This window comes from Pantherophis guttatus, chromosome 2 (genome assembly GCF_059756535.1).
Source record: "Pantherophis guttatus breed Tessera chromosome 2, ASM5975653v1, whole genome shotgun sequence".
NCBI classification, from domain to species: Eukaryota; Metazoa; Chordata; class Lepidosauria; order Squamata; family Colubridae; genus Pantherophis; species Pantherophis guttatus.
In genome coordinates, this window is record NC_142064.1 from 20,297,418 (window position 1) to 20,309,790 (window position 12,373).

The 12,373-nt window shown below is 39.4% G+C and overlaps 1 protein-coding gene across 3 annotated transcripts in view; it reads right to left on the reverse strand.

The window, feature by feature from the left end:
• Positions 1-12,373, reverse strand: part of NPR3 (natriuretic peptide receptor 3) — a 78,278-nt gene that overhangs the window by 39,708 nt on the left and 26,197 nt on the right. For all 3 annotated transcript variants that reach the window (XM_087885635.1, XM_087885634.1, XM_087885633.1), the window contains exon 3: positions 12,207-12,373. In XM_087885635.1, the coding sequence (XP_087741761.1) occupies positions 12,207-12,373 (167 nt within the window). The remainder of the gene's footprint in view (positions 1-12,206) is intronic.

A 12,373-nucleotide genomic window follows, 5' to 3' on the forward strand; every position in this document is an offset into this window, starting at 1 on the left:
CCCAGCTCAGAATATTGAGTCATAAATAAAAGGACCATTTATTAAGTCCAACCCCCTGAAACCAGTAACAGAGGCGGCATTAAAAACTTTGAAAAAGTAAAGCTTAGGCCAATTTTCTGCAAAAGTTCAGAATTATTTAATTTAAAAGCAGGCTGTGCCTGAACTTGAGCTGAAAAACAATTTTGGCCAATCAGATATGACAGCATCTGTTTTTGCCCTGGGACTGCCTTACTTTTTACGCACATTGTTCATTGTAAAATAAAAATGGACAACAAGATCCCCATAAACCGTTCCTTTGCTATTTATCACATTCTGGATACCGAATATTTTCAATTTTAAAAAGGGAAAGCTGGCAGGTTGCATGAAATGTATTTACAATACTTTTTTTCTGGACCCAGTATTGGTCCCACCGGCACTCATAGAAAACAATAAATGGCCAGTGGTTTCAGCCAGCACTTTCTCAGCCTATGAAGAGAAACTATTAATAACGCCAATGATAAGAAGCTTCCTGAGAATAAGGAGTTTGTTTACTTTGTGGATAATGGGGTCATAAGACTTGGCTTGGCAATCATGGCAACCATTCTGTAAATTATTATAACAGAATCTTAGAATAACAGGTTGGAAGGGACCTGGGAGTTCTTCTAGTTGAACTGAGGCATGAAAGTTGAAACCCTATACCATTTCAGACAAGTGGTTGTCTAATCTCTTCTTAAAAACCTCCAGTGACGGAACATTTACAGTTTCTAAAGGCAAGCCATTCCACTGATTGTTCTCACTGTCAGCAAATTTCTCCTTAGTTTTAAGTTGGTTCTCTTGATTATCCCTCCAGGTATCCATTTTGTGACAGCATCTTCTCAAAGTTCTAAATACTCCAAAGAAGATTGTCTACCCTTCTTATTATATACAATTTAATTGCGTTAGGAACAACACTCTTCATTATTGTGTTAGGAATAACACAATTAAGGGGGAATAGTTTCCCCCTTTTCACTATTTAACGTATCAGCTCCTGAGGCCTTAAATAGCAGCATTACATAATGAAGAACAAATTTGGGGAAGTACTTTTACTTCCCAACAGTGTAACTCATTGGTTGGGTTCATATAATATTTTTAATTCACCACATTAATCCATTTTCTGTGTTCACACAACATAATGACCCATAGTTATCAAATGGATGGCGTTCATATAATATTTAAACTCCACTGAACTCAACATGTTATGCAGAAACAACCCGATAGAGCTTTAAGTCACCAGGTTATCACGCTTAATGGATCTAACCAATATCTGGTGAGATTCAAATATCTTCCCAAAGCTTTATTTCACTTGCAGAAGACATTGCACTTTACCAGCAATAAATATATACATCTTTCTTAATATAGAATATTCTTAATATAAAAAAGAAAGAAAGAAAGAAAGAAAGAAAGAAAGAAAGAAAGAAAGAAAGAAAGAAAGAAAGAAGATTCAAAAAGTGGTCCTTCTAAATTTGCAATGTCTCTTTCAGCTCCCGTATGTAAGAATAATTGGCTATTTCTGTTTCAATCAAAATCTCTTGTGTTGTTATATCTTCTATTCAGACGGCTCTTTAAATCTGTGGATTAAAAACCTCTCAAATTATAATGGCACAATTGGTACAAATAATCTGGAGGAAATCAGATTTAGTTTTGTTATCGTTCCATTTCTCAGCAAAACAATAAGACCTTCTAAAACAAAAGCCATGTGACTTAGGCCAGATTCTTTAAATAAATGAAATCTCTATTATGAAACTGCCTTCTTGGGAATTAACTGTTGCACTACAAGTATAGATAACATTTGGTGCTAACTTTTTAAAATAGACAGTAATTTTAGGAGCAAAGACTAGAGTGGTAAAACAATGTTCATTATTAACTGATGAAAATGTAGATCTAGTTGCTAACTGGACAGGTTCTTAATCCAAGATACTTTTGAATAAGTAAATTAAGCAAAGGAAAGTAAACAACACTGCTATTGGAATTAATATTACCATCTAGAACATGAGACAATCATACATCTGTTCAACTTCCAATACGATATATACTATCTTCTGATGACAGTGATTGCCTTCATTCTAATGCACAATCATAATTGTGCGTTAGAACTGAAACAAATCTGGCTTTAAAAATTGTACACCCAGAATCTAATTTTCTAGAACACTGCCTCTAATCTTATTGGCCTTTCTTGAGCAACTGAAATACAAAAATTAATCTCATTGCAGAAAGGTTGAGCTGGAATGAATGAGATTTGATGTAGACAGACCTTGACTTACAACTGACCATTCAAAGTTACCTCGTACCTCCTTGGGGGTACTTACAAATTGGTTCCAAAGTTCCAATGACCACTCCCCCTGGTCACATGACTGCATGTCAGGCACCTCCAAACTAGCTCCACCATTTACGGCTCTTTGCGGCATCCCTCGGTCACTTGGCCACATTTTATGACTGTTTGGCCAAAAACTGGCATTTCTTTCTGGTTTTCAGCAAAACCGGCCCATAGTGAATCACCATCGATTCGCTTAATGACTCCAGCATTAGTTTTACGACTGTGGCATTTACTTATTGACCATTGCAAAATAGGTTGCAAAACCAAGTCAGTCATAAGGCTGGCCCGTTTTATGACTGTCATGACTTATGATTGGGATGGGCAGTTGTGGGTTACCTTTCTCATGAATGAAACAAAGTGTACGTTTCTTATCACATCAGCAATCAATTTGCCAGGACCAGACAGGCTGTGTCACAGCTCATGGTTTTGTGAAGAGCAGTCTCTAGTGTGGCCAATGGTATGGGGTGCATCAGCTACAGGACAGCAATCCTAATTCCTGGTTTATCTTTACCTAAATCTTAAACATTTATGAGACTATGGTGAAGCTGCCATCATCTAAGCAGAGAGGATAAAAGCCAGGAATCTCAATAATTGCAATTCTGGTACTCCCAGATGTGGTCATTAAGTGATCATGTAGGTTGTTAAGCAGAGATTTGGAGGGGGAAAAAAGAACACTTCCAAACAATGAGGCCCGCTTGCAAGATGGTACAAGGTGCACCTGACAGCAGCTGGAGAACAGCACAAAGGTAAGTGAAACATGTGCTGGGATGAGGAGAAGTAGTTAAGGATCAGGTTGAGGCCTTCAGGGCCCAGGCAGCTTTGGCCAGGTGAGATGTTGGAGAGAGATTGGTAAACCGGGAGACTTGGAGTGCTTTTGCAGCTGGTATAAGGGCAGGCAGACTGTTAAGTGACTGAATTTTGATCACGTGACGATGCAATGGCCATTATGTCAGCAGGGGTCGTAACTCCTCTTGTTCAGCACTGTTGTAATTTTGAACGATTGCTGAATCAGCAGTCGTAATTTGAGAACTACCTGTATGATGTTTGAAATAGACCATGCAGTTGGCTTTTAAAACCAAGATTTTTAGGGTCAAGGCCCCCAAAATGTAGGCACCAAGACATGGAAGAAGTGGCATAAATCGATTTCCCATGACTCTTTACTCAGGATGTAACACATAATAATAGAACACAGTATTGCTACATGCAGTAGTAACTTCTGCCAATGATGTTTCTGTTTAATATTTTCCTGTTTTTAAATGATATGATTTGGAAATCAAACTCAGAAATGCAAGTTATTCTGAGGCACAGAGCATATCAAAACGAAGGGCGTTTTTGGCAGCATTCTTGGAATGCATCAGGGTGGATAAAAATCAATGATTTTTTAAAAAAAAAATAAAGAAAATCGGATTTTTTAAAATTTAAATCGGATTTTTTTATTTAAATCAGATTTTTTTGATTTTTATTGAATTTATTTTAATAAAAAACTTTTGGGGTAAAAATCTATCGTAAGATAGTTTTCTATTTTAGATACATAAATAATTTAGTTTATTCAGCATGAAATGGAGCTTAGTTATGTAGCACAAGGCTGTATATTCTGCAACACTGGGACTATTGGTGAGTCAACAGCGGGTCAAAGGAGTAGCAGAGATGACAGTTGCTCTTTAAAAATTATGATTTAAATTGAGTTGATTTAAATCAAGCCTTTTTACTAGTGATTTAAATCATGATTTAAATCGACTCGATTTAAATCAAATCCACCCTGGAATGCATTGATGCAGAAATACCTAATCAAGAAATTAACAATTACAGGTAGTCCTTGAGTTGTGACTGTAATGAAGTTACAGTTGTAACTGTAGTAAGGTGTGATAGTAGTAAAGCAAGTTAGTCACATGACTGATGCAATTTTGTCACTTTTGCAGGGTTTGTTAAGCAAATTCCATGATCATAAGGCAAACCCATGGTTCGCTATTGGCCAGTTTTGTTGAATACCAGAAGTAAATGTCAGTTTTCAGCCAAAAACAGTCATAAAACAGTCATGTGACCACAGGGATGCTGCAAACAGCTGTAAATGCGAGTCAGTTGCGAAGCATCCAAAATGCTCTTGTGGGGGAGGGAAAGTCTGATTGTCAAAACTTCAAATCCAGATGATAAGTACGCCCAGGTAGATCCATCGTAACTTTGATCAGTAGCTAAATGATCGGTCATAAGTCAAGGACTACTTGTAATCTATTATAATCCATTTCAGTTTTGCACACATCCAGCCAATTTTGCAAGTCTATTATGCACATATGCAAAAATTCCATTATCTACTTGTAGATGCTCTTCAGGGGTTTTGGCCCACAGTTGCCATAATCTCTTGCTACTAGCTGATTCTCATAGGAGCTGCTATTAAGTTTGGAGACAGAGCAAGATAAAGTTCATGGTTTCAACAATTTCAGCAGAATGAGAAAATGGGATTTGCCTTATGAGACGAGTGTTGTCTGTCATAAACTCTGGAGATCCAGATGGGGATAAAGACCCCCAGCCAGGGGTGAAATGCTCCCGGTTCGGACCGGCTTGGGTGAGTAGGTAGCGATGGCGGCGGGCAGTTCGGAGAACCGGTAGCAAAGATCCCTGCTCCCGCCCCCCATGCCCAGCTGAGCTGCGCGATCATCAGCGTCTTTTTTCTTTTAAATGGCTCTGACCAGCCAAGCTCTGATGATCCCAGCTGTTGGCTGCTAATCGGTAGCAAAAATCCCTCCCCCCCCCCTCAGCTTGCTTACCTTAGCTGCTGGTCGCCACGCCTTGCTGTAATCCCTGCAATCGATTGAATCAGCAAGCAACTTTATCTCCCTGCCTGCAATCAAGCCAGCAGAGTTGTGGACTTCAACTCCCAGAATTCCTCAGCCAGCAAAGCAAAGCTGGCTGAGGAATTCTGGGAGTTGAAGTCCACAAGTCTTAAAGTTGCCAAGGTTGGAGACCCCTGTTCTATTGGGTAAGTTTTTTTCCCCTTTGGGAGCTTTAAAAAAAATAGTTAATTGGGTTTTTTTTTAGTTGTTCTTTCTTTTAGACCTAGACATTTAAAGTTTAGGAAGTTTTAAATTTAGCTGCTTTTATATAAAAATAAAAATAAAATAAAATAATATTTGTGCAGCTTTCTGAGATTTTGTGTGTTTCTGTAGTGTTTCACTCTAACTACACAAACACATAAAATCTCACAAAGCTGTATGTGGAATTTTGTGTGTCTAGCACAGCTGCTTTTACATTGTGGGTGAGCCAGTTGTGTTGTGTTGTGTGTGTGTAAAGTGTGAAAATTGTTTTTTTGGGCTTTTTGTGGCTGTGTGAGGTTCCTGCTTGTTGCAGGGGCCATTTTGGGTCTAGCACAGCTGCTTTTATATTGTGGGTGAGCCAGTTGTGTTGTGTTGTGTTCTGTAGGTTAAAAAAGGGCAAAGAAGTGACATTGACTTGGCCACGCTCACCTGACCAACAAGCCACGCCCTCCCAGTCACCTTACCGTTATGCCACGCCCACTAATTAAGCCACGCCCACAGAACCGGTAGCAAAAAAATTTAGATTTCACCCCTGCCCCCAGCCAATATTTATAACATGTATAAATGTTCAACGTTCATCTTCTGTCTGCTGTTAGTTGACTGACAAAGCAGGGATAACATGGGGAGATTGATACAAGAAGCCTCCTTCACAGGGAGCTAAAAACAGGCATTTGCTCTAATTGCAGCTGAGATCGGCTTTACATTTGCTTAACATAGGAATACAGTGTTCCTATTCTGCATACAAGCAACGGACGTTCTGAGAGCTGAGCCAGTCAGAAAAACATGTTAATGTCAAGATTTGACTACCCCACAATCTGTGGTCTGATGAAAGAGTAATAATAAGGTATTGGCCAAATGGCTATATTTGGGGGGGGGAGGGAGGATTTGGGGGGAAAGAAACCTTGATTTTTCTTTAGAAGGCACAGTGGCAATTGGGAAGCCTGCCCTCTTAGGAATCTCAGTTAAATTGACCTCAGTATTCCAAATCTAAATCTGACACCAAGCCTTCTAATCACACTTATTTGAATCACAGTTTGTGCAAACTGTTTTTAGAATCAAGGCGAGGCTTGTTAATTACTTGTTTGTACCCTAGTAATTTGTTTGTGTCCTGCCTTGACCTAATCACTTTCATCCCTTGTTTCATGTGCCTTTGAGGGCTATAACTTGGGAGACCGAAGGTATTTATACTATATTCCAGCCCAGAGTCATTTCGTTATGAGACAGGCAGAAAATAAATTCAATAAGTAAATAAGTAAATTCTGCCTTTCCCCAACCTGGTCTTACATCAGATGTCTTGAAACTTTAACCTCCAAGAAAGTCAAAGAATAACTTGGGTAGGATTTCTGAGAACTTTGGTTCTAACACACCTGGAAGACTTCAAGTGAAGGAATGCTGCAGTGCAGATATTTAAAGTATTAATACAGGTATTGACATGCCTGTAGCTAATAGTTTACTCATAATAGTTATTTTATTCTTACCACTTAGCACAATAGAGCCGAAAACAAAATTATATACAACGAACACCAGCATCACAAAAAATATAATAATAATAATAATAATAATAATAATAATAATAATTATTATTATTATTATTATTATTATTATTATTATTATTTTATTTCTATACCGTCCTTCTCCCGAAGGACTCAGGGCGGTGTACAGCCTATTTAAAAACACAACAAAACAACGATTAAAATTTAAAATCATTAAATAGATTAGGCTCCAATTAAAATCCCAGAAATTTAAAATACCCCAATTTAAAATTATTATGTTGATAGCCCGGCTTGGTGGAACAACAGGGTCTTCAGTGCGCAGCGAAACACCCGGCGGTCGGAGATCTTACGTATTTCCGGGGGCAGTTCATTCCACAGGGCTGGGGCTCCCACAGAGAAGGCCCTCCCCCTGGGTGTTGCCAGCTGACATAACTTGGCCGATGGCACCCTGAGGAGACCCTCCCTGTGGGAGCGGACTGGTCGGTGGGAGGCTATTGGTGTCAGAAGTCGGTCTCGAAGGTACCCGGGTCCTATGCCATGTAAGACACTTTCTTATTTAATATAATAAAATAAAAATAAACAATTTTCATGCTAGTGGAGCTACACAGATAGTCATAGGCTTGTGACGACAGGTACTTACAACTGGTATCAGGGTTCCAAGTAATACACCCATAGCAAATAGAACTCCGAAGCAGGGTGATTCCTCAAAGAACAGTTTTATTTGGTATATCATATTGGCACAGGCCGGTGAAAACCGACTCTGAATGTTCCCAAGGTTTTCACCTAATTAAAAGTAAAAGTTTTTCCCCTTCCCCAACCAGTCAGTCACATGGTCCAATCAAGGTACCGTCCGGTTGCCTGATAACTTCACTCCTCCTCTTTCCGACCACCTATGGGAATGTCCTTGGTTCCCAGGAGAAAGTATTTTGTTTTGGCTACAAACTCCAGCTATCTCTATTTCCCCCTCCCTATCCCTCCGCTCCAGTGTGGCAACACTGAAGCCTCAAAATGACTTCAGTCAGGTCAGCTTCAGGGTTGACACCTTGTTCCAAACTCTCAGCAGCCATTCCCCTCCTGCGGCCACATGACTGCATTTTAGGTGCTTGGCATTTTCAGCCATTTGCGGCATCTTGTGGTCAGACAATTTTACAATGTCTTTGCTGAACACTAGGATTTACTTCTATTTTTAAGCAAAAATAGTCCACAGTGAACCATTGGTCTGCTTAACGATTGTGGTGACTGTGGCTTTTACTTAATGATTGCAGCCTTTGTTTAACAATTGCTGCAAGAAAGGTTGTAAAATTGGGTTGTCGCAGGGATGGCCCATTTTACGACCGTCATGACTTAGGGCCTTGATGGGCAGGCTCCATTAGTCATAGATTGAGGCGCATCTGTAGTATCACTCTACAGCAGGCTGTCAAACTTGCGGCCTGCGGGCCAGATGCGTCATGAAATCCAATTTTTTTTACTACCGGTTCTGTGGGCGTGGCTTGGTAGGTGTGGCAGGGGAAGGATACTGCAAAATCTCAATTCCCACTCCACTCCAGGGGAAGGATACTGCAAAATCCCCATTCCCTCCCCACTCCTGGGGGAAGGATATTGCAAAATCTCCATTCCCAGCCCCCTCTGGGACCAGCCAGAGGTGGTATTTGCTGGTTCTCTGAACTGCTGAAAATTTCCACTACCGGTTCTCCAGAACCTGTCAGAACCTGCTGGATTTCACCCCTGCGTCATGCACTGGCCATGCCCCTGCCTGGTTTAGCAAAGGGGAAAAAAGTCCCGACATGTCACGTGACGCTGCCATGACGACACAAGTTTGACACCCCTGATCTACAGCATTGTACACTAGATGGCTTTCACTGCTTTATGAATGAAGGCAAATATACACGTCCCGGGATAATGTTGCAGGATAATGTTCACTGCTTTAATCTGAATTGTTAGATGTGGGACTCCAAAGTGCCATCTTTCTCTTTCTGTAAAAATTCTAGGTAGATTCATTTCAAGTTTCCTTTTTCTACCAGTTTGGGTATTTATACCAGATCCTAACAGCAGCTAGAAAAACAAGATCTAATTGAAGCCCCATTTTTAAGAAGCACGTCCTAAGTGGCCAGTTCTGTCTCTATACAAACACTAATGTCTCTGGCTGAGAAGCAGGAAAAACAAAACTCTTTTTCTTTTTTGCTAAGAAAGAGTCAAGAGAAAGAGTCACAGTTCCTGGGGTAGCTTTTAGATTCTCTTTGGATGCAATAAAACCCAGATTGTTTTATTGCAAAAGAAAGGGAGGGGGCGGATTTGAAAGGTTACAAGTGAAAGTGATTTGCATTTGAGGAGCATCAAAAATGCACAGATATACTGTGTCAGAGTAATCTTTTGTGTAGTCTACATCAAGTGGTTTTTACTTCCAAGCAATTTCTTCTACTATCTGCAAATGATAGAGTTTCAAGGAGGCCATCCCATGGCTGCCATCAAACTTTACACTGAAGAAGCTCAAAAGATATTATATTCATGGGGAATGTGAAATAACGGGGATTACATCTCAAATGTCTTTTGAATAGGCAAAAACTCTGATATGGATATTGTTTTAAAATCTCAGCCACCTTCTTTCTCATACAGCATATTTGGGGGAATCAAATACAAAGCCAGGGTACAGCAATGTTAATTACAACACACAATCGTCTCCTAGTAGCAAAAATGGAGAACAGATTAGATTTATATAAATATTTGAAATCTGTTATTTATTGAAGTATTCTTTAAACTGTTTACCGATTATGTGACATCAAGTTAGCGTCAAGCGTCACCTCTTAACAACCCCATTAACAGAGTTTGTTCAGGACAATCTGATCCTTCAGATCTTCAAATGATGCACCCTCTGCCACTGTGACTGAGTCGATTATTTACTAAATGATTATCTAAAAATATATTTAATATCCATGGATGCCATTTATTACATTTTATTGTACTCCATTACCGGGTAATAATAAAAATACATTTAAATCCATAAATATGAACCTACCACCCTTATTCTTGTATCTGGTTAAATTTAAACCATAGGAACTAAGATTATGGGACCTGGTCCAATGTATGAAGGGTATGAAGTGATGTAACTTCACAAAGCAAATCAAACAGTAAGTTACTCAATATATAATGCTCTATTTCAAGGGTGTCAAACTCGAGGCCCGCGGGGTGCTTAGATCTGGCCTGCGGGGCCGCCTTGGAAACAGCAAAGGACCGGCCCGCGGTGCCTCTGCCAGTGAAAACAAAGCTCAAGGGGGCCTCATGAGGCTCCCCCTGGGCTCCATTTTCGGCTGTGACAGCCTTGTGCAGCCCTCTACCAGTGAAAACAGAGCTCAGGGGGCCACACCCATTTTTGCTTGCAGAGCACTTCAAGCGGCTGTCCCAGCCAAAAACGGAGCTTAGGGTGGCCACCCGGGCCACCACAGGTGCCCTAGTGACATCGAGTTGTCCACGCCCACCCTGGCCCCATGAAGTCAAACACAACCCTGATGCAGCCCTCAGTGAAATAGAGTTTGACACCCTGCTCTATTTTCATGAACACAAGAGGAGCTCCAATAATGCAGAGAACCTATAGAAGCTATTCAATAGTGGAAACATCTAGTTGATTTTGGGCTCATAACCCTACTATATCAAGTAAAGTTAGCACTTTCATAAGAACTTCCAGGTAATTCTAAGGTTGTAAGCTAGGCTGAGTAGTTGAAAGAAATATCCTCAAAGAAGGAAATGGTAAATACGGTGACTTCCATATTGTTGCTAAGAAAACTATATGGATGCGTCCATCACATCACCTGGAATTCAGTTTGACTTCAAGTAGATTTCCCTTTTTTACATCATACATTGTCTACTAATCTGCCATGAGAAACATTTTTATATGCTATCTACTAAAATAATTTTACATTACACTGCAATAATGATTTACTAAAGTCTTATTTCTGTTCATCTGAAATGACAATTTCTCTTCTGTAAGAATCTCTTTTCCACTTAAGCCTACAACTTAAGAGTAACTCATCGTTTTCTTAAAAGCTCTATTTTCCTTCCATGGCTCCACCACATATTCTGCATGGCACTCTTAAGTAAGTGATTCTAAGTCTATACACTTGGCTTCCCAATCTTTTGCTTCAAGTTCCTAATAGCCAATTCCTACTGACCTGGCTCACATATTGTATTAAGTTAAGGCATGGCTAACATATCTATGGAGATTCTCAGTCATCCAGGTCCTGGTTGTCTCAAAGGTGCTTTTTCAAAAGGCAACTAGATTTTCTTTGTTTTTTTCTTGAAGACATTTCACTTCTCATTCAAAAAGCTTCATCCAGAAGTGATAAAGCTTTTTGAATGAGAAGCAAAACATCTTTAAGGAAAAACAAAGGAAGTCCAGTTGCCTTTTGAAAAAGCATCTTTGAGACATGGTTAACATGGTTAACAGGAATACATCACAACTATCTCAGTTCAGGGAACACATTAAAACACAAACAAGCAAATCACACTGTAATTTAGCATGATGCATAAAGTCACTAGTGTCTTCCTGGAGAGTAGAACAGTTCTCCCCTACTACTAGATAGTTATAGAATCTACTTTATTGTTCTTTTACTATATTGCTGAGATCCATCAATGAATACCTTATCCAAAAGGCACACTCTTAAGTTTTTGATTTAAATCTATGTACAGAAGATCAAAACTAATTGGAACTCATGTTTCATTTGCATAAAAATCCATTCATGGATACTCCAAGTTTTATTTTTAAACAAACAAACTTTACAATGATAATGTAAATGAAGAGGAAACATTTTGTTGCTTCTCTTGCAAAAGCACCAGAAATCATAAATCTCTTGTCAACTCATTGCAAACCACCCCAAACATCACCCTTGAACCTAGCGCATTTGAGGTAAGTTTCCCCCCTATTATTTATGTTCTGGCACAGATGCTTCAGTGACTACTGAGAAGTTTGAAGATGTATCTAGAGACATGTATCCCAAGTAAATTTGGTTTAAAAAAAACAAAGAACCAAATGGAACTAGAAAAGCACCATGGGTTATGGGCTCTACCCCTTCATGACTTCATACCTTAGAAGTCCCATTTCTAGAAAATAAATGAAAAGAAAGTTTATTTATTTATTAAATTTCTATGCCACCCCATCTCACTGATAACAGCGACTATATTGAAAATGACTGTGAACAAGCAAATAGCAATTTTCTACTGCAAGGATTTACTAAAAGAAGATTCTGGGAACACTCAAGATATTTTGATTCAGTTTAGTAAATACCACACTGTCACCCCTAATTTAATTTAAATAGTATTTTAGAGATGCTAAAAACTTGATGCTCTTGATCAGGTACTTACATAATCGTCATGATGGATTCCTTGTTTCTGAACAGAACTTTTCACTTCCATAGAAAACTTTTCAAACTCGGGTTTCAATGTCCTCAGAAGTGTGACTGTCTGGAGGGATGAGTAAGCTTGCTTTGCTTCAAGATCATATTTGTCTCCTCTCCTCCAAGAACCATTCC